At 41.3% G+C, this 27,423-nt stretch overlaps 1 protein-coding gene across 5 annotated transcripts in view; it reads left to right on the top strand.

Moving 5' to 3' along the window:
- The window catches only part of STN1 (STN1 subunit of CST complex), a 109,937-nt gene that overhangs the window by 55,385 nt on the left and 27,129 nt on the right, over window positions 1-27,423 (top strand). For all 5 annotated transcript variants that reach the window (XR_008620033.2, XR_008620035.2, XM_034931429.3 and 2 more), the window contains 7 exons: window positions 859-954; window positions 6,180-6,245; window positions 11,104-11,265; window positions 12,328-12,451; window positions 13,608-13,779; window positions 19,073-19,195; window positions 22,172-22,244. Coding sequence is in view for 3 of the 5 variants with exons in the window: in XM_034931429.3 (XP_034787320.1) it covers window positions 859-954; window positions 6,180-6,245; window positions 11,104-11,265; window positions 12,328-12,451; window positions 13,608-13,779; window positions 19,073-19,195; window positions 22,172-22,244 (816 nt within the window). In the remaining 2 variants the exon portion in view is untranslated. The remainder of the gene's footprint in view (window positions 1-858; window positions 955-6,179; window positions 6,246-11,103; window positions 11,266-12,327; window positions 12,452-13,607; window positions 13,780-19,072; window positions 19,196-22,171; window positions 22,245-27,423) is intronic.

The following is a 27,423-nucleotide window of genomic DNA, read 5'->3' as shown; positions in this document are numbered from 1 at the left end:
GGGGAAGAGGCTGGAAAAGAGATTGGGCAGGACTCTTTAGCTGCAGGTGACAGGAACACAGTGCATGTAGCTTAAGGTGAAGTGGGGAGCTCGGGTTAGGTTATTGGGGGACAGGCAGAAGGGAAGCCCTGCAGGAGCCAGGACAGCCCTGGGACCATCAGGGACTCCCTGCTCTGAGCAGCCCCTCTGTGTCCTGGCCCCAAGTCAGAAAAAAGCCTCTGGGTATCAGTGGGTAGGTTCCCCCTCTCAGCTTTCTCCTCTGGCAGGAAGTTGCCTGCCACATCTGTAGCCTAGGTTTTGAAAACAGAGTTTTAAAAAGAGAAGTTTTGGGGTTGTAACCTGGCCCCAAAGGGTAGCGTTTTGTAACCTACTTACGGTCTTTTTTTAAAAAAAATGCTATTGCCAGTTCAAAGAAATCATGACTGGTTTCTTAGAAAAGCAGTTGTTTGAAAAAAAAAAAAAAAAAGCCAAAGAAGCCTTTCTCATGGTTTCCTCTCTCTTTCCTTCTAGTTGCTTCAAATATAGTCCTGTGTTTGGTCCCCCAGTATAATGACTGTTTTCAGGCCCCTTGTGAGCATTCTGCACAGGGTGCATTAACCAAATCTAGTTGGACAGCGTTGGTTTTCTCCCGTCTAGTGCAAGCTTTAATGCCAAGCTTTCTACTTAGGACCTATGAGGAAAAGACATTGGAATTTCTTGGGGCATTGTCATTTGTCAAGGACTGATTCTTAAGTCTAGAATTTCAGCAAACAGCATGGATTGATTTTTTTACACTCCCTTCCCCCCTACAAGTTAACATTTATTGAAGCAGAAAATGTAATCATACATTATGTTGACTTTGCTTTTTTTAAATTTTAGGTGTATTTTTGTACAATGGACATCCAATAAAACAGGTAGATGTCTTGGGAACTGTCATTGGAGTGAGAGAAAGAGATGCTTTCTACAGTTATGGAGGTAAGAACAATTGTGTCTGAAATGAAGTTGATGTAGAAGGCTGACCCTTCTGGGCTGAAAGTTGGATTTCAGCAGCCCCAGCCATTTAGAGTAGCTGGGGACCCTCACTAAGGGCATGTACTTTCTCTATGGGGTGCCCCTTATAGCCCCAGATACGGGCTAAGAATAAAATGAGGCAACGGGTAGGAATGATACTGATGAATTCAGTGAAGTGACAGCTGCTGAGGTGCTAAGAAGTGGAAGAATTAAAATACAGCCCCCTATGAGCATCGATGGACGGGCAGGGGGGCACCTGATGCCAAAGGGTATATCTGTAAATAGCAAAGCGTGGTAATATATGGTTATGTGGATCACTTTAAAAAGCAAAGACCAGATTAATGTTAAAGTAGATTCTTTAACAACACAGGAAGATGTGAAAAATAATTTTAAAATATTTATATCCAGAACAGTTAACAAAAAGCCTTTTGATACCCAAAGGGGTAAATACCCATTATCAGAAAGTTTATTTTCCCTCATGATGGAAGCTTAATAAAGGGTTTCTATATTTTGGACACCAGAGAATTGCTCAAATGTGATTTTAGTGTAATAGGTCTTTCTTTTTTCATTGAGTTGATTTTTAAGCATTTAATACATTGCCTTGTACAACTCCAAGCTTCTCTATAGTCAAGAGCCCAAGCTAGATATTTTGTGGGAAACTTAACTTTAAATTCCAAACCTTTGCTGAAATTGACATTGTCACTTTTTGTGCTGTGCCTTGGATTTGTATTCTTACTCTTCTTGAGGAAAGATAGAAGGCAGTTGAACTTTGTGACCAAGAGCGTTTCATTGGCAGTCCCTGCATGATTGATAATTTGTAGATACAATATTATTGCATTTCTTTACATGTATGCATTTTCCTGAAGAGTATTATCTTGTGCTTTTAATAAAATAACATGTGAAAAATAAAAGCTCTTATTTTTTCTGCTTTTTCTCAGCATATATATATACATATATATATATATATATATATATATTTTGATTCTGAAAAGGATCATCCTGTCAGACATTCCCATACTGAATCTCTTCTCTGCTTTATTTTACCAAAGATATTGGTCCTTTTTTCCTCCAGACAACTCAACAAATATTTACTAAGTTCCTACAGTGTATCCAGCTATGGGCAGTACACTGTGGTATATAGTACAGTGCTTCCTCTCCAAATGCCAACAACGAAATAATAGCGTCTTTCAGTTTGTAAAGCACTTTTATATGCATAATTTCATATTATTCTCCCTCTAGTCTTTTGAAATAGAAAGTACAGGTATTATTTCCATTTTGTAGATGAGAAAACTAAGGCTTAGTAACTTACTCAAGATTCCACTGATGGAGATTTGTGGGTCCATTCTGTTCACTGACTCCAGTGTGTTCTGTGGTCTCCATATAACTCAGTTTGATTTTTCTCTCCTCCTCCTTTCTTCCATCCCCCACCCACCAAAAAAAAAAAATTAACTGCATTTGATTTTTAGTTTTCTGTTTTTCAGATCAAATAAATGAGACTGTTTGAGGACTTTAAAATCCTGGCCCTAGAACCAGGCTAGATATTAAGCCTGTGTCTAAAGGAGCTTCACTTAACCTCTTTTCCCATTATAAAAAGATTAAGGCACTATGATTGCCTCTTCTCCAGTAAGCATTTCCCTCTGAGTGAGTATCTGAGGAGCATGACACATCTGTGGGCTTTGGGAAAATAAAAAGCATCTGACTGCTGAAATTATTGAGAGTAGAGAGGCTTTTGCAACTTTAATTCTTGTGGAGAACTGCCCCTCTCCTTGCTGTCCTCAGGCACAATATGGCTTTTGGGCCACCTGCCAGGTGGCCGCTCCCTGCTGTTCTGGGTTCTGCTTCCCCTGACTCACCGCAGGCCTGTGCCGGGGGTGCTTCCTGCTCACACTGACTCATCCCACAGCTGAAACAAAAGGCCAGCGGCCCAGGCAGTACTGTGTAGCTGCTGAGGACATTGTGCAGCACTGCAAGGGTGCCTCCATTCAGGGGCATTCCAGCAGCCAGACCTCTGGGCACCAAGGCACAGGGTCTGCTGGGAGAGGTCACAAACCTGGGAAGTCCGGGGGTTGGTGACAGTGCCCAGAGTGCACAGAACACTTGGTAGCAACTCGAGCTTAGACCTAGAATATTGGAAGGCTACAGTCAAGACCAGAATGACCTCGCATTCTCTAGGACAAATGTTCATGTGCTAATTTTTTTTTTTTTTTTTTTTTTGAGATGGAGTCTCGCTCTGTGGCCCACGCTGGAGTGCAGTGGTGTGATCTTGGCTCACTGCAACCCCCACCTCCCGGGTTCAAGTGATTCTCCTGCCTCAGCCTTCTGAGTAGCTGGGACTACAGGTGCTTACCACCACACCCAGCTAATTTTTGTATTTTTAGTAGAGTTGTGGTTTCACCATGTTGGCCAGGCTGGTCTCGAACTCCTGGCCTCAAGTGATCTGCCCACCTCGGCCTCCCAAAGTGCTGAGATTACAGGCGTGAGCCACTGCTCCTGGCCTGCTAATTTTTTTTTTTTTAACTTTCTATTATACTATAAATCAAGCTTTTCAACTGCAGAGAAGTGGTGTGCCTGGAAGTGCCATGCGTTTTTTTAACGCAAAATGTCCTTATTCATTTTTTGGATTCTTAAAATGGTATTTACTCATTATAAAATAAAATTTCAAACTAGAGATAATTTTAATGAAGTATATAAAAATCATATGAAACACTATAAATCAGGCAAAACAATGTCAGTGTTTGGGTGAACATCCTTCCTCATTCTAAACATGTTCCCAGTATCAAAGAAATATAGAAATGCCTATTTCCTTAGTACTATTATGCATATTTCTTTCTCAGTGTTTCTGAAATTAGGCTTACAGTCAACGTATACATTGAATGTGGGGTTCCTTCCCCACACTCCAAGAGAAACTGCTCTTAGTATTTAATGTCTTAAAATCATTTCTGTCAAAATACACTGTTTAATGTTGCACATAAATTGGATTATATATTTCTATTTTACAATGAGCCATGTATATCTTTTTATTCTCATATACTACGTCATTGTAATTTTTTTAACCAATTCCATATTTATAAACATTTAGGTATTTCCAAGTGTCAGTAGTATAAAGAATACTACAGTGAACAGCCTTACATAGATGTGTGTATCTGTGTACTTGTTTTTGTTTTATCTGGAAGTAATTGTTAAGTCAAAGGATGTATACATTTAAAAACAACTTTTTTTAAGAGGCAGGGTCTCACTGTGTTGCCCAGGCTGGAGTGCAGTGGCTATCACAGGCACAATCATAGCACACTGCAGCCCCAAACTCTTGGACTCAAGCAATCCTGCCTCAGCCCCCCAAGTAGCAGGCATGTGCCACCGCACCTGGCTTACATTTCACAATCCGATGCATGTTTACAAACTTGCTCATTAAGATTTAAATTTTAGAAATGTGTTACTAATTTATACTCCCACTATCAACATATGAGGGTATCAGTATTTTTAATATTTGTCAATTTCATTGTTGATAAATTATGTATACTTGCTTTTCTTAATGGTAACTAGTGAACTTATCATACTGATGTATTTTTATTGGCCATTTTTAGATCTTCCATGAATCGCATATTCTTTTCTTTGCCACTTTTTCTCTTGTGATGTTGATCTTTTTCTTATTAATTTATATGAGCTCTTTATTTATTTTTTATTTTTTGAAACAAGGTTTCATTCTGTTGCCCAGGCTGGAGTGCAGTGGCATGATCATGGCTCACTGCAGCCTTGAACTCCTGGGCTCAAGCAATTCTCCCACCTCAGCCTCCCAAGTAGCTGGGACTACAGGCACATACCACCAAGCCTGGCTAATTTAAAAATTTTTTTTTGGTAGAGACGGGGTCTCCCTGTGTTGCCCAGGCTGGTCTCAAACTCCTAGGCTCAAGTGATCCTCCTGCCTTGGCTTCCCAAAGTGCTGGGATTATAGGCATGAGCCACCATGTCCAGCCTATGAGCTCTTTATATATTAAATCATTAACCCTATCATTTGGAATATTGCTATCCAGTATTAGTTTTTAGGTGGTTAGACTTATCAGACTTTCTTTAATGAGTTCTGATTTTAAGATTCTGCTTAAAGAAGTCTCACCCCACCCACTATAAGTCCAGGGTTAAAGGTATTCACCCATATCTTCTTCTCATCTTAAGTTTACCTTTTTTATATTTAATAAAATGAAACCCATCTAGGATTTATTTTAGTATAGGAAGTACTCTTTTTGGCTTTTTCTTCAGCATAGATTTAGGCCAGCAGTAACAAATTTTGCCTTAGATTTCTTCAGGATTGTGTGTGCTTTTACAACAGTCTAGTTGATGATTTTTTTTTAAATTTAGAGACCCACTGACCCCATGCTTAGCAACCTCTGTTCTGAGTTTGTCGGAAATTAGGCAAAGAGAAAATGCCTGTTATTCCCTAGCAAACATCTCCAAATTCCTCTGTAGTTGTAAATATAACTGCAATGGGAATTGTTTGATTTTTTGCAAAAATGAGATAAGCCAGGAATAACATAAGCCAGACTAGTACTGTTTTTGTGGCCAGGATATAATTATTTTCTATAATGAAAATAAAACAGTGCCCTTCTGTGATGTGCTTGGCTTTCCTTACAGCCCCTTCAGTGGTGAGGACTGGGCAAAAGATCTTTCACAAAGAGAAACCCAGGCCAGATGACTTGGAACGCTTTGTCTTGGGAAGTCAGCACGCTAGCAAAGAGACTGTGACAGAAGGCTGCGCCATAAGTGCCTGTGCCTCTAACCACACTCCACATGATGCTCTCTTGTTTCAGGGTGGGAGAGAAAGGCTGATTTTCTATGTGAGCAGTCATTCAGTTTTTGCACTTAACTTCCCAAGGCCACCATTTTTAGTAGAGAGGTGTAGACCAGCATCATGAGGGTACCCTTGAGGGTACTAATCGTTAGTACCTTGAGGTAGGATAAGTGAAATGCTGACCATATCCCACTGGGCTTGTGTATTACATTGACTTGTGCAGACAAGCAGTTTATACTCGTATGTAGTGAGAGGTTGTTTCAAAGGTGGAAGGAGAGTTTGATAAGGGATTTGCTTCTCCAGGCTATTGAAAGATGTCATCTTTCAGTATGGCTGAATGCAATGGCAGCATGCTAATTCACCAGCCTTGCCCAAATCTCTCGTATACCCTTTTGCTTTTCTCTTGTAGTGGATGACAGCACTGGAGTTATAAACTGCATCTGCTGGAAAAAGTTGAATACTGAGTCTGTATCAGGTAATTTTATTTGCCACATTCCTTTACTTTTCACCTAACTAATGGATTTTACTCAATGTAGTTCATCAAAACAGCTATACGGCTAAATTTTCACATTTATCTGCTGGTGAGTTACATTGATCTACCTGAAGCACTATACCCAGAGCTTTGGCTGCTCTGAAGACTGATGCCATAGGAGAGCCAGTTGCTTTTCTTTCTCCCATCTCTTTGGTGCTCACTGCTTCCTAAGCCTACAGGAATGTGAATAGGTTACAGGGAGTTTCAGCAATTCATTTTTACCATGCCCATTATTACATAAGTCAAGGTGTCTTAGCCTAATTACTAGTCAGGTCTGAATCCCCTTGTCCCAGCCATATCACCTGACCAAAGAACATTTTGAAGACTATTTCTCTCACTCAACTCATGGTTGCCACTAACTTCTGTGCTGCCATGGTCCAGATTTTCTAAAATCTCTGTGTTCAAACAAATAATACCAGGAATTCTAAGATTGAGAAGGTAAGATAGGATTCCTTTGGAAATTATCCATTAAGTAATATAAATTAAAAGAACTTTAAAATTCTGTAGTGAATACATTGACTATTACTGAAACAACATTTGGAGTTGCTTGAATATATTTTAATAATTTTTAGATACTTTTTTTTTTTTTAAAAGATAGGTTCTCACTATGTTTCCAGGGCTGGTCTCAAACTCCTGGACACAAGTGATCCTCCTGCCTCAGCCTCCCAAAGTGTTAGGATTACAGGCTTGAGCCACCACACCCAGCCCAATTTTTAGATATTTTTTAATTTAAGTTCATAATATGAAAGAATATCATGCAATATTGGTGATGGTTTTTGGTTCTAGAGAAGCTATGAAAACTGGAACCTTGTTTTTCCTGTGTTTTACAACATATACAGTATAGTGCCATACACACTGGGGTTATTCAGTAAACACTGCCTGCTCTAATATCTGACATCTAGTATCTATCTACTTGCATTATGTATGGTAAGAATATCTAGTGCTTAGAGTCGTTTCTTCTTTTTTGCCATTACGTGTCAGAATCTCAACTTTGTACTTTGACTATACCGATCAATGGAATGCTCATTTGCTTAATTTTCTGATGTATTTACATTTAGAATTTGGCCATCAGTTTCATGTAACTTTGGAATTCTAATTCCTAATTTGGGAACATCTAAATCAATGGCATTGCTTTGGTGAGGAAGGTTTGTAGATAGATTTAAGGGAGACAACGTGTTTTTAGGCAGATACCTCATAGGCAAGAAATAAACCTATGAGACAATCAGGTATCTGGATTTTTATGTATGTCTGAGGTGTTTTTCTTAATCTGTTGTGTGCTGCTGTTACAGAATACCTAAGACTGGGTAATTTTATAAAGAAAGAAATTTATTTCTCATAGTTCTGGAGGCCAGAAATTCCAAGATCAAAGTTTTGGTGTCTGGTAAGGTCCAGGTCCCCCCTCCAAGATGGCACCTTGAATGCTTCATCCTCCAGAGGGGAGGAGAACTGTTCCTCACATGGCAGAAGAGCATGAGAATGAGAACCACTTCTGCAAACCCATTTTATAGTGGCCTTAATTCATTCATGAGAGTGGAGCTCTCATAACCTAAACACCTCCCATTAGACCCCATCTTCTAACACTGTTGCATTGGGGGTTAAATTTCTAACACATGAGATTTTGAGGGGACAAAAACATTCAAACTTGTTTTTATCAAACTGTAGCAGTATTAAAATCATTTGCAGATTTTTGGTTGTCACAATCTTCAGTCAGAAGGTGTAGTTTGAATATGCGTACTTGTTCTAGATGGGGAGTCAGCAAAGTTTTTCTGTAAAGGGCCATATTTTCTGCTTTGTGCACCCTATGGTCTGTGTGTCTCAACTATTCAACGCTGCCATTATAACAGAAAGTAACCATAGGTAGTACATAAGCAAATGGGCATGGCTGTGTTCCAATAAAACTTTATTTTAAAAAACAGGCTGTGGATGGATTTGGTCCATGCGCTATAGTTTACAGACCCCTGTTTTAGTCATTGTTTCAGTTTTCAAAATTAACTCTTTTTAAAGAAATAGCATCATCAGGAATATATAATTCTTATACTTCGTAATTTTTTAGATCAACAAAATGGCTATTAATACTGAGAGTCAGATTTTTAAAATATCAATAAGTAGATGAATGGATGAACAATCACAGTAGGTAGCCTTAAGATTGCTTTGCAAATATAACGAGAAGGTAAGAGTAGAAGGAGAAAACCTAAAAATGATTCTCATCGTCTTTAAATTGTTCCCAACTAGCCCATTCTCTCCTTTTAATTTAATTGCCCTTAGTTTAAAAGCTTTCCATTGGAAGGTGGCCAGCAAAGACTAATTTTTTAAACAAAATTTAGTCTGAGTCAAAATCATGTTCCAGTCAGTTAAAGTAAAAGAATGTAATATTAGCTTCCATAAATGTCACATTGAATGTACCATTTGGACTTAGCTTATGAGCAAAGTTAAGATTTCCTGGCCCTGAGTATTCGAATGTTAAAGGGGATTTATCTTTCATGATGGAATAGACACTGAAAGTGAAGTTCTGTCAGGCTCCAGTCTTCTCATTATATTCATTTAATTACACAGCTCGAGCCTCCTTTTGGCAACTTGGCTCACCCTTTAAGTGAAAGGTGGGCCTCTTTTTCTCAGACCAACCATCAGTCTGATCATTTCAGTGGTGCTATGTGAAGCATTTATTATCACCTATAATGTCTGCATAATGACAATGAGATTTATAAATACCTTTAAAATTCAGCCTAAGTAGAAGAGGGCCTGGGGATAGGAACTGCTACTTTTGAAAAAGTAGCAGTTGGGGATTTTTTGAAGAAACCCAGTAAGCTCTGAGCAGCGGTAATGCTGATTGCGTCCAGGTTCCTACCTGGACTCACTGAATGCACAGAGTTCACTGTGCTCCCTATGTTGCTGTTTCCCTGGGTATAGTAGGTGTGTTCAAGGAAAATTAATGCCTCTGTACATTACAGAGCCACAGTTGTCAAAATTGTATTAGGTTGATTTTGATGAAGGGCTTCTCTATAAAGAAATACAGAGAGTAGATCATCTTGTGTAAAAACACAGCCTCTCCTGCAATTTAAAAGCAAAATAAGATGTACAGAATAATTATGTATTTTTTAAGGTATTAAAAATCCAAATGACTGAAGCTGGTGTAGGAGTTGTGAGCCTGCATGCATTACTGACAATGTTGTCTAAAAACAGAGAGATTTGATCATTTTTTTCTGGCAAGCATTCTGACAATATGTAATGAACTGTAAACCAGTTCGTAATTTTTTATCCAGTAATAATCTCCAAAGAAAGACCCCCAAAAAACAAGATACTTTTTCTAGAAGGTTTAATTATTCATTATCACAAATAGTTTACATTTATTATTTCCTATAAATATGGAATTGTGCTAAGTGCAGAATGTAAGTGTTCAATTAGATCTTGCACAACAACTCTATGTATGAGGTAGACTCTACTGTTATATCCATTTCATAATTGCGGAAACCAAAGCGTAAGCGTAGAAAGGAAACAGGCACAGTGAGGTTAAGCAGGTTAAGCAGCCTGCCCAAGGTTACACAGCTAGTAGGAGGTAAACTGAGATTCACATCAGGTCTTTCTGACTCCAGTAGTCAAAATGCTGATGGCTGAGCTGTACTGCCCCCATACAGTGCTAGTGAAAAAAACCAAAGTAAAAAATTATAAAACTGTACCTATAATCCCAGCTACTCAAGAGACTGAGGTGGGAGGATTGCTTAAGGCCAGGAGTTCAATTCCAGCCTGGGCAACATAGCGAGACCCTGTCTCTAATAAACATAAAATGCTTGGCTGTGTAGCTTCTTTGGATACATATGTGTATTTGAAATTATGCTAGACAGGAAAACAGAATACATAGTCTTTTACACCCACCAGCCGTAACTGGGAAATGTGAGTATCTTCCTGGGGCAGGCAGCAGAGAGTAAAGGATAAGTGGGATGGCTCTGGAGCTAGAGACTGCCTGGGTTCAAACTCCAGCCTTGTCTCTAACTAGCTGTTTCACTTTGGGCAAGTTGCTTGACCTCTCTGTGACTCAGTTTCCTCTCTAAAATGGGACTAATAATGAGCAGGAGTGGTTGTGAGGACTAAATGTGCTAATACATTGTAAACTCCTTAGAACAGCATCTATAGTACCCAGACATTCGTGACGATTCTTCTTACTTAACTAATACAATTTGGAAGTAAAATAGTGATAGAAGTTATTTAGAATTGAGTGTACATTGGGTTTTTTTCACCATAAAGTTGCTCGAGTTTATAGTTTTAAGTGGTATGAGAGAGAGAAAGTGGAGAAAGTGTGAGAGTGTGTGTGTGTGTGTGTGTGTGTGTGTGTGACAGAGAGATTAGCCTAGTTTCCCAACAGAGATGAGAGGTGAGAAATTGGGATGTTGAGCACTCAGATGGGACAAGTCTCCTCGCAAGGACATTTGAAAGGTTGTTTAAAGCTATTGCTGCCACGCCCAGCTGAACTCATTGTACAGAATTCATCTCAAGGCCATGCAGAGCCCTTTGACTGCACTGGTGATGCAGGGCAGGAAAGAAGGCCCTGGAGCCTGTCGGAACTTGCCCGCTGGACCTCAGTCTAGACTCCGTTCCTTTCACCCTGCTCTTGAATAATTACAGTTTATACCTTGTTCTCAGCGGAGTACTCCAAAAGGTTATGTGGATTTCCAACAGTAGAACAATTACTCAGAAGTAGAATAAATAAGCATATTGTGTTGGTCTTACCCTAACACTATCTCACAGATGTGGTAGAGTGATTGTGTTATAACTTTTTCTCTTTCCCTCTGGCTCTAAACAACTACAGCTGCTCCAAGTGCAGCAAGAGAGCTCAGCTTAACCTCACAACTTAAGAAGCTACAAGAGACCATTGAGCAGAGAACAAAGATAGAGATCGGGGACACGATCCGAGTCAGAGGCAGTATCCGCACATACAGAGAAGAGCGAGAGATTCATGCCACCGCTTACTGTAAGCACAAGATATTTCTACCAAATTGGTGGTTTTTCTGGATGTGCGTCCAGTAAACCTCTTGTTCAGCTGGAAGTCAAACTTTCAAAAAGTTCAGTTAAGGTAGAACTCTATTTAATGAGTGAATTACATTGTTTAACATGCTTTCTTTAGAAAATCAGCATTTCTTACTTTTATTTTGAAGACAGCTAATTATAAGTTGGGAAAGAAAATGAATTATTTACTTTATATATGGTTGGCAAGTTTATTTGGATGACATAGTAGAGTTTCCAAAGCACTTTCAAGTTCAGAATGTCAATCCATTAGGGCAAAATATGAATATTCTTCAAAATAATGGAAATTTCTTTATTTTTTCTTTTTTTTTTTTCTTTTTTTGAGACAGAGTCTCACACTGTTGCCCAGGGTGGAATGCAGTGGCACAGTCACAGCTCACTGCAGCCTCAAATTCCTGGGCTCAGGAGATTCTCCCACCTCAGCCTTCTGAGTAGCTGGAACTACAGGCATGCGCCACCACACCCAGCTAATTTTTTGTAGAGATGGGGTTTCGCCATGTTGTCCAGGCTGGTCTCAAATTTCTGAGCTCAAGAGATCCGCCCACCTCAGCCTCCCAGAGTGCTGGGATTACAGCTGTGCGCCACTGTGCCTGGCCAGAAATTTCTTGAATACCATTAAGTCCATTAACTTTAAATGAAAACAGCTAATCAGAAATATGGCAGTTCCCCATCATCTTCCCTTTGTACTGTGCTGGCTGGTTTTCAGTTGGAAATCTCAAGGACAGCCCCTGCTGTCCACCAGAGGAGCAGACGAATCAATACATTGATGTGCTTTTCTGGTTCCTTGGCCCTGGCCAAGCCCATGACACTTAGGGCATCGCATTCCCTCATGCAGGATGACTGGGAGCCCTTTAGTGCATCTAGACTGTGATCCCTGGGCACTCACAAGGAAGGAGGCCCACCCAGCACCTCATTTACTGTTGTCTTAGCAGCAGTTTGAGCCTGGGAAAGAATTGATCTCAATGTAATTTGCAATTTCTGTAGCATCTTTTTTCTGGTCACTTGTTAGATAAAGTGGACGACCCAGTGTGGAACATTCAAATTGCAAGGATGCTTGAGCTGCCCACTATCTACAGGAAAGTTTATGACCAGCCTTTTCACAGCTCAGCCCTAGAGAAAGAAGAGGCACTAAGGTAAGTGGTGACTTATCACTGCTGAGCACGTGACCACGGCAGAAAAGTGAAGCAGCTGAGCCCAGATGCTGGGATCGGCCTAGGTTCAAATCCCGAATCATCCACCTATGCACTGTGGGGCTCTGGGCAAGCCCTCAAACCCTCTCTATGCTTCAATTTCCTCAACTGTAACGTGAAGAGAATAATAGCACAGATGTCCTAGGGTTGTCGTGAGGAAATTATGTGTGTAATTGGAGTCACTGAAGGAGGAGTGGAGGCAGGAGCAGAGAAAAACACTTGGAAGAAATAATAATGCCTGACATTTTTCCAAGTTTGATAAAAACTTTAAACTCACAGATCCAGGAAGCTCAATGAACCCCAAGGCAAGAAACCTGAAGAAAAATGCACCAAGTCACCTCATAATCAAAATATGATACCATAGCACGTCATAATCAAAAACCTGTTTTAAAAAAACCTGCACCGGTCATTCTCAACCAGGGATGATTTTACTTTTTTATAGGGGAGAAAACCCAGGAGGAATGAGAATATGTGCATATTTGCTAATATATGCATAAAAGAACTCTGAGAGGAGACACAGAGAACCGGTAACAGCAGCTCCCTGGGGGGTGGGGACCGGAGGATAGGACAGGAAGGGGACAGAAAGGAGACTTCACTGAGTATCCTTTAATGTTTTTTAACATGAATATATTATATATTCAAAAAACTATATTAAAAGCACAACTATAGACTCATATAAAAAGTGAAAATTCTCCATTTTCCTGTCTCCTGCCTCAGGACCATTCCCCAGAGATTACCAATGTTCACAAGCCAATGTGTGTCTTTTTAAATTAGTTTCTTCTGTGCTTACACAAGCATGAATATTCACCCATAGATTTTGTGGGTTTCCATTTTTTTATATAAAAATAGGACCATACCTTACATGCTGTTCTGCAGTTTGACTTTTTTCTCCTAATCTGTCATGAATATCTTAGTTCTTGTAGTTCTGCCTCATCATTTTAAACAACCACATGATGTTCCCTGTATATATTACTCTGTATATGAAAAACAAACTCCAATATAGTGTTGCATTTTCTAGCTAATTTTCTGGTTTTTATACACCAAAAAGGAACAAAGGTGATGGTTTTCTGCAGAGCTCTTTAAAACTTTCCCTCCGCAGCAATCCAGGCGCCCTGGACCTCCCCAGTCTCACGAGTTTGCTGAGTGAAAAAGCCAAAGAATTCCTCATGGAGAACAGAGTGCAGAGCTTTTACCAGCAGGAGCTGGAAATGGTGGAGTCTTTGCTGTCCCTTGCCAATCAGCCTGTGATTCACAGTGCCTGCTCCGACCAAGTGAGTGCAGCATGCCCATGTGAGAATTCTGGTTCCCTGCCCCAGATCTGCAACTGCAGGTGTGGGTGAAAGTGACTGTGGCATGAAGATTCACAGAGTTGACCCAGGGAACAGAGGGAATGGTTCTGTCACACATTATTTCTATTCTGGAAGGGTCATTGACCACTAAGAACTTGAAATGAGGCATAAGGCTGGACCTGCCCCTTCCTCCTCCTTACCTTATCTTTTTTTTTTTCGGAGACAGAGTCTCACTCTGTCGCCCAGGCTGGTGATTCTCCTGCCTTGGCCTCACGAGTAGCTGGGACCACAGGCATGTGCCATCACGCCTGGCTAACCAAGATAACTTTTTCTAAGAGGAATAAAAAATTAAAGAATAAAAAATTACTTAAGTGTTCCTTGAAATTTTACTTACAAATGAGTCTGAATACAACTCGGTCTTTATTTAAACTCCTAAAACACAATGGGTTAATCTTATTCTGAAAAAGACAGAGCACGTCATTAAAAACCATGGTTCAAGTTCGTGAATCATTTTGCTGATGAATAAATCATCTTGGATGGATAATTACCTCCTCTCATCTACTTCCCTGTCACTTGGCTTCTGCTGAGATTAAACATCCATCTCAATGAATACTAACAACCTACTACTATGGACCTTAGACTATTATTATTTTTTTCTACTCAAATATTAAGCATAATAAGATTAAGTAACGAGGGGCCAGGCGCAGTGGCTCACGCCTGTAATCCCAGCATTTTGGGAGGTCAAGGTGGGCAGATCACTTGAGGCCAGTAGTTCAAGACCAGCCTAGCCAAAATGGTGAAATCTTGCCTCTACTAAAAATACAAAAATTAGACAGGGTCTCACTCTGGGTGACCCTGACCCCTGACTGTCACCCGGCGTGAGACCTTGTCCCAACAAAAAAAGAGAAAGTTATCTCCATGTTTTTACCCCTAGTTTTACTTGGGTAACTTGTTTTGTTGCTTGGTGTTGACGTATTGCTTGGAATTAAGAATTATTTGAGACATTGATTTTAGGCTTTCCCTTTCATTACAGTTCTTAGGTTTGTTGTTGTTGTAACGTGACTCATTTATTTACTTTCTTTATCCCACCAGGGAATGATCTCAGCTTAAATGTCCCTCCTTGCCCTCCCTGGCCGTCTAGCTGCTCTGATTGCCACGTGGCCCCTCACCCTTACACCCTGTTTTTGTATCTGACGTCACTGGTCTTTATTTGTTTGCCTGCCTGTTCCTCCATCAGAATTTAAGTTCTGTGAGAGCAGAGGACTTGTCTGTCTTATTCTTTGCTCTCTACCCAGGGCCTAGAACGGGGCTGGCATAAAGCAGGTTCTCACTAATTATTTGCTGATTGAAGGAATGAATGATTTTTAAAAATTCAAATTGTCCCACAAAGTGTAAAGGTAAAGGTCAGTTTCTTTCCCATCCTCCCTCTCACTCCCTTTCCCCTGAGACAAGCACCAGTACTAGTCTCTGGAATATCATTCTGGAGATAGTCTGTGCTTGTGTGTACTCTAAGTCACTGTAGCCCCTTCTGTTTCACACAGATGGTAGCATGGCGTAGTATACTATGAGAGACCACACTTTTCATTGACGTATGTCTTACAGATTCTTTCCTAGCCGTACATATAGGTTGGCCCCTACAGTCTTTGTCACGTGTACCATCATGTATGTGACCAGTCTGTCCATTCCTGGACTGTTTAGATGTTTTCTGATCTCTTGCCATCACCAACAAGGCTGCTGTGAACACCCTTGCTAGGTAACATAAGTTGTTCTTGATTTTGGTGGAACAGATACTGAGTCACATCCTGACTTCCTGGGCATGACCACTGCTTCTCAGTTTTGTTTGTGCTCCTAATTATCTCTTCTGGGCAACAGCCTGATGTGCCCAGTGACCCATGGTTTCATACGAGGAGATGAGGGATATCGTTTCAGAAAACACCAAAGTGGAAAGGGTCACGACTGGCTGCTTTATTCTTTGCCAAGGTTGCTTCTAAACAGTTGCAGCGCTCCAGCTGTCGGCTGACACCAAGATTGACCTTCTTCCCACTTAATCATTTAGAGGCGGCTCAAAGCCAAATTGACCTCCTAGGACTTCTGATGATTCTATCAGCATGTTTGGAAAGAAACTTTAAAGCTTAGCGAAGACCATATTTTTCACATGAAGCCAGCTCTTCCGTGATAGCTATAATTAAGTAGAGAGAGAGACTTAAGGACTCTTTGAGGACTAAAAGACTCCTCCATTCAAAATGATCTGCGGGGAACCTTTGGCATATCTTTTTGAAAATGCTTACAGCAGAAACTTGTGTCTGCCTACTGCTATATGTTTAAAAAGAATCGAATATGGCACTATATTTGTTTTGTCTTTGGAAACTCTTTCTTCTATCAATTATGAATTAGTCCCTCACATTGCTCTGGTTGGGGAGGTCAGTGTGATTAAATTGAGTTCTGTTTAATAGATTCCTGGGAGACTAAAGGTGCTTTACAATGAGACTGAAACCCTAGATCCTTTGGCACTTTCTGTTGTCATACAGATGAAAGCTTAACAGAAAAAATCATTGTGATGGTGTTATAGTTTAGAGGCAGAGAGAGAGCAGGCTTGAATGTTTCCTCCTTTTTTTCATAGTGGTCCTTCTTAGCAAATCCAGAAACATGATAAGCAGGGCCTGCAAAACCATTGTTTCTTTGACAGCTGGATGAATGTTGAGTTTGTTTGGGAATGAAGACTATATATATTTCAGGGATCCACCCAGTTCCTGACCTGAGATGAGGCGAGGCTTGGTAAGGCTCAGCACGTTTAGCTAGTGACTGGTTTTTTTTGTTTGTTTGGTTTTTTTTTTTTTTTTGCCTGTGAGCAATTTCGGTTTCCTAAATCTGATGAGTCTGTCATTGCTTTTTTGAAAAAGACAAGAAAGACACAGATCCCAGTCCAGGAAAAGCTGCTGGCTGGAAGAGACGATTAGTGGCTTTACCCTTGAGACTATGGTCTTTATAACTAGGCCAGGGAAATATGTCCCAGGGTCAGCTGAGGCAAATGTTTTTGGAAAGGAAGCTTCAAGTATTGTTTATATTTACAGAGAGCCATTTCTGTTGAGTCCTTGCTCACAGCTGAAACTGTGTTTTTAATCTCCCAGGCCTAGCATTGTCTCTTCCTGCTGCTTGATCTGACTGAAATCTGGGAGGGGGAACTAGGCTTTTTATATGGTTTGGGGATAACCAAGAGTCATTTTTAAAGACAGGAATAATCATGTAACAATCATCTCTAGTTAGTTTCCAATTTATTTCTATCTTGCTAAGAGATGTAATAAACCTAACCTTTAGGATCCTCATGTTAAATTGACTAAAGAAGATAGATCTCCTTAGAATTATAAAGATTAAGTAGTTATGAAGGTTTGCAAAGGAGTCTATGTTGCACTGATGGTGCATCCCCTAAGAGCACTCATGTATGAAATTAAAAACAGTTTTGCCCTAAGCCTCGTGAATAAAAAGATGTGTGGCTGAGGATTGCTAGGTGTGGTGTTTATTCTAAACACACCCAGAGAGCTTTTCTGCCTGTGGGAGTTGTCAAATATTTCTCAGCCTTATTCTCCCTTCCAAATGGAAGCTATCATAACCTGGAATGTTTGTCAGTTTGGGGGCTCTAATGACAAGGTTCTCCAGCTTGTTCTTTTAAGGAAAAACTTAGACTGATAATTCAATTAGTGTGTTAGGCTGTTATTGTTAGCCCAGGAGAACACATTTGTGAAACATCACCAGGATCTATTAGAGTAACAGAAAGCCTGTTTGGGAGGTCTCTTCTGGAAAGAGAAGGTTACTTTGGGACGGACTTGTGAACACTTGAGACCCTGTGGAGGCTCTTTCCTCTCCCCTTGAGGAAATGTCATTAGCAAATCTCAGCCACTCTTTTTCAGCACCTCTGGGTGCTGCCCCACATAGGCTTTGTAAGTACCTTTCAATAGAGGTAGGACTTGGCCTTCAAATACTTTTCTGGAAGCTTTGCCACATTTGTTTGGAACTCTGATCTTTTCAATATCTTGACAAATTTCTGTCACATTGAAAATGGATCTGTAGGCTGGGCACGGTGGCTCACACCTGTAATCCCAGCACTTTGAGAGGCCGAGGCGGGTGGATCACGAGGTCGGGAGATCGAGACCACCCTGGCTAACATGGTGAAACCCTGTCTCTACTAAAAATACAAAAAATTAGCTGGGCATGGTGGCAGGCACCTGTAGTCCCAGCTACTCGGGAGGCTGAGGCAGGAGAATGGCATGAATCCAGGAGGTGGAGCTTGCAGTGAGCTGAGATCGCGCCACTGCACTCCAGCCTGGGCGACAGAGACTCTGTCTCAAAAAAAAAAAAGGATCTGTACTTTGAAGAGCAATTGTTGTTCGCCCTTTTCTTTGTTTTAGGAAGGAGTGGAAAATCCCCAATGGAATAATAATAAGAATACACACTCTCTAATGTGTATTTGTTTCCATTCATCTCACAGATACTTTATCAGTCACCTAACGTGTGCTAGGGAGGAGGTGGCCAAGATGAAACAAAGTCCCTGACTCAAGAAGCATCCCATCTGGTCAAGCATGGGGGGACATAGCTGATAGCCTAGCTTCCTCGGGGATAAGAAGCAGGATGACCTGGATGACCCTCCCCAGGCAAACGTGTCTCCAGAGAAGTGAAGAGACACTGAAAGTGAGGGGGAGAGCTGACAGCAGCAGAGGTCCCTTCTAGGTGGGGACTGTGCTTCACCAGGACTGCTGTCTACCTTCAGCCTTGTGGACTCCCCTTGGTGGATCTCTGCACAGCCTCTGTTGTCCTCCATTTAAAATAATGAGGCTATTTAATACTTCATGCTGGAATCCCCAAATTATTCCAACATACATAAAAATCTTTGAAGTCCCTAGGAAGAGATTGTATACAGCCTCAATTTTAATGGAAAAGGGGGCTAATATATATATACAGTGTTTTGGTTTTGTATAAAAAATAAGTCAAAGATTGTCCAACAGTGAGGGTAGCTTTTTTTATTCTGCACTACAGAGTGTTGAGTTCATTAAAAAAAAAAAAAATCACAACTAAGGTAGGGAACAGTTATGAAAGGTGACCTGCCGGGGCACACTTCTCAGTCCTCCTTAAATACCATCCTGCTAGGCCGGTACATACCAGGATCTTTTTGACTCAGCAGTTAAAAGGCCTGTTGGACAAATTCATGAACCAGTTGGTCTAGGAGTTGTTCTCAGGTGCCGTAAGGTGAGACTTATTTCTTTTCTTTTTCCTCTCTTTACAGGTGAATTTTAAGAAGGACACCACTTCCAAGGCAATTCATAGTATATTTAAGAATGCTATACAACTGCTGCAGGAAAAAGGACTTGTTTTCCAGAAAGATGATGGTTTTGATAACCTATACTATGTAAGACACTTGCAACTTAACTTTTTTTCTTTGTAGGTTCAATTACAAATATGTTTATTACTTACGAATAACCACTTAATTATTCTTAAAAATCATTAAGGAGGTACATAAAATCAGAAGTGAAAGTTGGCCCTTATCCTTCCCCAAGGTATCTCTTTTAATAATACAGTTGACCCATGAACCACACAAGTTTGAATTGCATGGGTCTACTTATATGCAGACTTTTTCAACCAAATGCAGATGGAAAGTACAGTATTTGCAGATGTGAAACCCACATATGAGGGCTAACTTTTTGTACATGCAGGTTTCACAGAGCCAACTTCAGGACTTGAGTGTGTGTGGATTTTGGTATACCTGAGGGTCCTGGAACTGATCCACTGAGTATACCGAGAGATAACTGTATATCCTTCTAGACATTTATCTGTACATTTACAGATGCATACATATACAAATGTGCTCCTGTGGCTTTTTAATTGTTTCCAATCCCTGACTTATGCAAGAGCCTTTTTGCTTTATAAAAAATGTGATCATCTTCTAAATCAGCATTTCTCAATCTGAACACTATTTGGGCTAGGTGATCGATTGTCATGGGAACTATCCTGTGCATTGCAGGATACTTAGCAGCATCCCTGACCTTCACCTACTAGAGACCAGGAGCAACACCCCAACTGTGACAACCAAAAATGTCCCTGGACATTGCCGGGTATCTCCTGGGACCATTGAGACTTGCTACTCTAAATAATGCTCTGTACCTTTTTTGGTACCAAGATAACACATGACAGGCACCTTTCCACATTAGTAGTTATAAATCTACCTCGTTCTTTTTAACATCCTCAGGGTATTCCATACTATGGGTACCTGTTGTGTATTTTTTAGACATTCCTTTTTGATGGATACTTAGGGTATTTCTAACTTTTGCTGTCACAAATAGTGTTGCTGTGGCTATTTTTGCACAACTATATTTGTGACCTCATGTCAGTATTTCTGTAAGATTGACTCTTAAAAGAAGAGCTGCTGGAGCAGAGGGCATGGCCATTTAAGCTTTTGGTCGACACAGTGTGATGGGCCTGCCTGAAGGCTGTACCAGTTGACTCCCAGCAGAAGTATGGGTGCTTGTTTGCCTCACTCTTTCAAGTTAAAAGTTCACCTTTTGCTGCATACCTTTAATATTGGAGGAGCTAAGCTGGAAATGGGCCTTCTCAGGACCACTGACATCAGTGGGTGTGGACTCCGTTATGTGCAGCTCTCCCAGAGACTGATCAAATTCTGTGGTATTCCAGAAGTCTCACTATTTACAGGCAAGATTCCTGACAGGGAGCTTTTCTTAATATGACATTTCCTGATGTTGATTTACCCTAGTGACTCCCCTCTTTAGAGAGATTTTAGAAATTACAATACCATTTAAATAACTTTTGAAACAGGTATCCCAGTCTACATAAGGGCGAATGCCTCCCACACCGTCCCAGGATGGGAGTCCTGGCATGGGAAGGCCGGGTGGGAGTTGGTTGCTTCCTGGAAGTTGGAGAAGCTCATGGGGGCAGCTCACCTTGAGCCCTGCTCTGGGACACACATTTCCTCCCAGGCCTTTAGAGAGCAGCCCTTCCTGAGGAGCAGCAGTCCAGGGCAAGGCGCGGTGGGGCTGGGCACTTCCTCCTGTGAATCATTGTGATCAAGCACAAATAGATCTCTTGTCGCCATCTCTGACTTCATCTCTCCACTGCTTTGTAGTCACCTTTCTCCTGAAGCCCTGCCTCAGGGAAATGGTTAAAATAAGTCAACACTTCTGTTTGCCTAGTGCTTTCCTAGGTTCAGCAGCTCTCACACATGACCTTGTTTAATCTTCGTCATAACCTTGTGAGCTGAGAGAAGGCAGGTGTTCTCAAGATGCCCCCTCCAGTAAGGCAGGTCAGACAGGCATTCTTGGGCTGTCTTTAAGGAGGAAACTTACAGCTATTTGTTTGCATGCCTATTTTCTTTCTTCCTTTCTTCCTCTCTCTTTTTCTGTTTCTTTTTTTTCTTTCTCTTTCTCTCTTTTTTTGTTACTAGATTCACTGTGGAACATGAAGGTGAAACCCATTGTGTGCTGCTTCCCTCTTAATCTGAGCTGGTTAAAAAAGACTAAGTTGGCCAGGTGCGGTGGCTCACGCCTATAATCCCAGCACTTTGGGAGGCCAAGTCAGGTGGAATCACTTGAGGTCAGGCATTCGAGACCAGCCTGGTCAACATGGTGAAACCCTCATCTCTACTAAAAATACAAAAATTAGCTGGACGTGGTGATACACGCTTGTAATCCCAGCTACTCGGGAGGATGAGGCAGGAGAATCACTTGAACCTGGGAAGCGGAGGTTGCAGTGAGCTAAGATCGTGCCACTGCACTCCAGCCTGGGCGATAAGAGTGAGATTCCGTCTCAAAAAAAAAAAAAAGGAAAAAGAAAAAGACTAAGTTATGTCTACCTTTGAGAGCAGAATGTGTTTCAGTGGATATGCTAGCTTTACTCTCATGCTAGCCTGTCCTTGCAGGGTTTTTTTTTTTTTTTTCTCCTTTTATTTTTCCTTGTGGTTGGGAGAAGCAAGAAAACTGATGCAACACAAGACAGGTGTCAGGGCCCAGAAGAAGGAGTCACGGGGTGGAGATCGGAGGCCTTGATCACTGTGCCTCGCTCAAAACTATAACAACAAATAACAGAAATGTGTTGTGAGTGTTGAAGAAGAAAGTTGCTCCTTAAAAGTATGCAATTCCAGCTTTTTTTTTTGTTTTAACCTCATTGCCCCAGTGAACCAACTCCCAAGGACGTGTCCTCTGGGCAGAACTGGTTTGACACTAGGCCAAGTATCAAACACCACATTAATGGTGTAGGGAAGATGATTATTATGTAATCTTTAGAAACTATCCTGAATACTAATTTGGAAGTCTGGATGACACAACTGCTGTGTTACCTAAGAACACTCTCTCTCTCAACTATTTTTCCTATTTAGGTAACCAGAGAAGACAAAGACCTGCACAGAAAGATCCACCGGATCATTCAGCAGGACTGCCAGAAACCAAATCGTAAGTGGTATAATGTACAAGTGATGCCCTGGTGCCCTGGAAGGGGATACTGTCTCCCGGGGAGCACTGGATGGAGAGTCAGGAGACCCGGGACTTTTCCCAGTAGTGACTTGGAAAGGTGATAGTCAAAGTACCTGCCCTCCCTGAGCCTCCATCTCCTCTCTAAAGGAGTGTTGGGCTAGCACAGTTGTGATCTTGGCTGTACATAAGATTCAACCTTGGAGCTCTCTGAACATTCAGAGCCCAGATTCTACCCTGGGGATTTTGTTTCCATAGAGGATGAGGTGGGGGCTAGACAAGGAATTCTGATACAGTGAGGTCACCACACTAGGACGTTTTGATGTCATTCTGCTTCTCATGTTCTCTCTGATTTGTGTTATTTCCTATTTCATGCTTGCCCCCCTTCTTTGAACACAAACCTAACATTTTCCTCTATTCTAACATCAAAGCCTTTCAGTGTTGGAAGGGATGGTTCTAGACATGACTGTTTATGAACGGTGTAATTCAGTCATCTTGGAAACTGTTAATTTGCAAAAGACATGGTTTAGAAAATAGTTTTGGTAGAGTTAGTTCAGCCCCTAGTGGTTAGACACTGAAACTGTAGCTACTCTGACAAGGAACAATACCATTTCCACACTAGTTAGAAAGAGAAGGAAGCATTGGTCTATTTTTAAATCCTATGTAAACTGACCGGTCTTAAAGGCGACTTTTCAAAGTCTAGCTTTTGCAAACACATACTATAATAAGAAGTGTTGGAAAAGTTTGTTAATGACCCCAGGTCCCTGATCTGCCAGTGAACTCCACCTCCAGTCCTTCGGCCCATACATCCCTGGGGCCTGGACCTGTGCCAGGTTGAGTCAGTGGGTGAAGCTGGGCCAGGTTTCCAGCGCCGGTGTTTATGGTAGACAGCCCTAGTTAGCCTTTAAGAAACCATGAGGTCGGATCCCAGAGTGGTGTGACAGCAGCTCTTAAAATAAACTCAAAGCAATATATTATTTCAGTGCAAGTGAATGGACTTTGTTCACTTCATTCAGAACAATAAAAGCAAATATCCTTTAGTTGAGGGAAAAGCCCATCTGTCCACAATTGAAGGAGCTTTTGAGAGCAGTGCAATGTGGGATTCCTCAGCCAAGAAGGGATGAGAAGATGCTCCCAAGATAACATCGCTGCAGTCACCCTATTCGCAGGCCTCCTGGCCAGGTTCTTATTTTCATCTGCATTAGGAATAGAATGGATTGAACCCTAGGGCTAGTAAAGCACATGAAAAGAATTCACATTTCATTTGGACTTGGCTCTCTGAAGTGTCCTGAAAGTAGCAGGTTTAACATCTACATCTACCCACAGCTCATCAAGTGGACAGGCCCTGCCACTCAGTCTGTGGGAGGCCTCTAAAAGCCACTAGCCAATCACCTGGCACTACTACACTCCCAGGAGCTGAATTCTGAAGCCTGAGTTACTGAGAATGCTGATAAAAGATGTTATAAGGACTGTGTTGGAACCTGCTGTGACCACCCCGCTTCATAATGTCATAACATAGTAATTCAGAATAGTAATGTATGCCCCTCATGAAAAGCCAAGCAGTGCAAAAATCCACTCCAAAAAGCCAGACTCCCTCCCAGCACTGAGCCCCAGCTTCTGTGTTCCCCTCTCCAAAGGCAGTGGTTGTTATTAGTTACTTGCATATCCTGTTGGATATGTGTTTTCTATCAAGGATAAACTATACAGATATGCACTTACAAACATATCGTATTATTTATCCTTGACAGAAAACACAAGTGAAGTTTAGCCGACGATATACATTGTCCTACACCTTGTATTTTAGATGTAACATTGCCTTCTAGAGGTCAACAGTACACATGAAAGTGCCTACGTCTTTTCATTAGCTGGACAGCATGCTGTTATATGCATAGGTAAATATCCGACCCTCAGTCTAACTATACCTACTGGGCCTTTAGTTCCTTTCTAGCCTTTCAAACAGAATATAGCCTGGAGCTTTTCCTTGTCAGGATGATTGGTAGAAGGACTTGAAGTCATTTATGAGTGTCTCACAAAGGCTAACCCTTCAATAATGAAAGGACTGTGAACATCAAGCCTGTCTTAGGTCCCTGAAGGATCGATACTTGTTTTCTGAAGATGGGCAATGTGGCGGCATTGTGAGGAGCTGCGCTCTGGAGCCACCTTGCCTAGGTTTGAATCCCGGCTCTGCCACTTGCTAGCTGTGTAACGTTGGGCAAGTGCCTCGGGTTCTTTAAATGCAAAGTGGGGATAATAATAGTACCTACAAGATGGGTTTTTATAAGAAGTAAATGAATTGGCATTTAGAAAGTTAGAAGAGTACTCAGCGCATAATTATGATCCAAAAAGTATTAAATAAAAATGAAGTTCTCTTTCCTAATGGCCCAAGTGGTAACCCCTAATTCTCTAGCCTGCAGGCCTGAAGGCTCACCCTCTACTTGGTTTAATATTGATCTGGAAGGAGGCAGTTTCAGATAGAATCTGTATGTGGATTTTGCTGTATTATTGTTGGAGTAAAGTTGACAAAATCTGGATTTTGGCTTTCAGTATGGGTACAACAATGGCAAATTATCCAAAAGAGCTCTATGTTGAACATGTCTTTTTATCTCTAACTTTTTACTCTGTAAATATTCCAATTTATCAAAAAAAAAATTAAAAGACTGGTACAATAAACACCGATATACCCTTCACCTAGATTGACTAAAAACTTCAGTTTGTATTTGCTAAGCATGCAGAAATTCTCCTATTTGATCACCAAATCATTTCACACCGAAGAAAATTAACATTTGATGAGTTCCAAAATGGCAGCCTTTCACTAAATGTTACTTTATACCATTAGCTTTTCAAAAATCTCCCATGTGTTTAGCTCAGGTTCATTTTTTACTATCCCAGGGCTGGAGAGAGCTGCTGCTTTTGGTAGAAACTGAGTACCATATAACACTACTTATACTGGAGGATTTTTTTTTTAAACTTAAGACAAACTTTTAAAAAAGACTTAAAGAAGTTTAACCTTTTGTAGTTATAGTAGTAGGTTATATCTGAAATGTATCTTTATGTCATTTGGGTCTCTAGAACATTAGCCTTTGTGGTTTCTGGTGGAGGTATGATGGGGTATAGTATGAATCAGGCTACATGTGAAAGTTCTTGGGAAAACATAAGGCGCAGTTATCACCGCTCATAGTGATCCATCATAAGATAACTATGTCTGCCAGGAAAACACTTTTCAGAAAAGTCTGCTTCGGCTTGTGGGTTTGTTCCAGAAGAGTCGAACTATGTAATTGTACTAACCCCTGGGGAGCTCCTTGCTGGCCTTTCTACTTTTACTGTTTTCTAATAATTTCTCACTTAGAGAAGAATCTAAGGCCAGGCACGGTGGCTCACTCCCATAATCCCAATGCTTGGGAGGATTGCTTAGGCCAGGAGTTCAAGACCAGCCTGGGCAACATAGCAAGACCCTGTCTCTACAAAAAATAAAAATTAAAAATAGAGAGGAGTCTAAGTTCACATTACCAATGTGACTGGAGATCACTTTTGAACAGCCTCACCAGATAACCCTCAGCAGAACAGCCTTTCTGACTAAATAGTTGAAGGCCTCTGAGACAGTCAGCATCACTGCTTTGGGCCCCACGGATGCCTGTAAGTCATCTTGAGCCCTGGGTCCAAGCATCCAGGCCTTGCAGAAACTAAAAGCTGAGCAGCACTAAATTCCCTCTGCTCCTCCCTACCGTGTGCAGGTCTGTGTGGTTGGAGCCCCTCACCCTCCATCATCAAACCTATCCTTGCTTGCTTGTCAGCTCTTCCTCCTTGAGAGGCTTTTCTTCTTGGGAAGGGATGAAGCTTCTCTAGAGCAGGAACTAAGTTACATTCATCTTCTTGGATTATGGATATGATGAACCAAATCATAGTAGTTCCCCCTGGTCTCTCATCCACACAGCCACCCTGAGAAGGAAGTGGTTTTGTTCCCGGGAGTGACTTTGTCCCAGTTGTAGAGCCAGGGCTTGAATTCTGGTGTGGTGGACTCCAGTGGCAGCTCTCGGTCTGCCAAGCTCTACTTGCTCCTCCTTGCTCAGCACTGCACACATAGTAGGTGTTCAGGAAGTCTATGGAGTGAATGTTGAAGAAACAGCCTGGAAGTATAGATGCCAGCAATCCCAGTCGGAAGGAGTAATGAGTGGACACAGCCACTAGAGGTCAGAATTTAGCAAATTTTTGTTAGCCCAGGAGCAGTCTCTGAACCTTAGGGTTGGAAAGGGCCTTGGAAGTGGTTTTCACCACAGCTGAGAACACTCAGGCCTAGGGATGGCTTGCCCAAAGCTACAGAAGTGCACCAAACCTTGAACCGTGCTTTGCCTCACACCGCAATACCTCTTCGAGCACCTTCCTGAAGCCTAAAGCATTTTTCATCTGTAAACAACTTTCAGTGACTTTGTGGAGCACCTTTTGTGTGCCAGATACTGGGTATACGGCAGAGAGAGACCATGCCTGGGCCTGCCATGGAGTTTTAAACTGTGACAACTGGAGAGGGTTTGCTTTTGGTAAAGAAGTTTGACTTTGACTCAAAGTTAGAAATACATTTTACATCATGACCCAATAAATTATATAATTCTAATGCATAAGATGTATATGAAATAAAGTTTCATGAATTAATATGTATCCAAATTACAATGCAAGATATTCTGTAATGTTCTATTTCTGCTCTCTTTTAGTTTGGTAAGAAAAAGTTGCTGATCGCAACCTACAAAAATTGGTTTCGTTATCCCCTAATAGGCACAACCCCCGTTTGACTACTGCCGACCTAAAAGGAAGGAGCTGAGGCAAAATTAATACAAGCAGAGAGTTGCTTTGGGCCAAGTTTCAGGATTGCAGCTGGGGAGCACAGATTCAGGTTTCTCTGAATATACACTCTGATTAGCAGCAGTGATGAGTGGATTTTTTTTTTTTTTTTTTGAGATGGAGTCTCACTCTGTCACCCAGGTTGGAGTACAGTGGCACAATCTCGGCTCACTGCAACCTCTGCTTCCTGGGTTCAAGTGATTCTCCTGCCTCAACCTCCCAAGTAGCTAGGATTACAGGTCCATGCCACCACACCTGGCTAATTTTTGTATTTTTAGTAGAGACGAGGTTTCACCATGTTGGCCAGGCTGGTCTCGAACTCCCAACCTCA

Source organism: Pan paniscus, chromosome 8, assembly GCF_029289425.2.
Source record: "Pan paniscus chromosome 8, NHGRI_mPanPan1-v2.0_pri, whole genome shotgun sequence".
Classification (NCBI taxonomy): Eukaryota; Metazoa; Chordata; class Mammalia; order Primates; family Hominidae; genus Pan; species Pan paniscus.
Note: the sequence above shows the minus strand (reverse complement) of the source record. Positions and strands in the feature narration are given on the sequence as shown.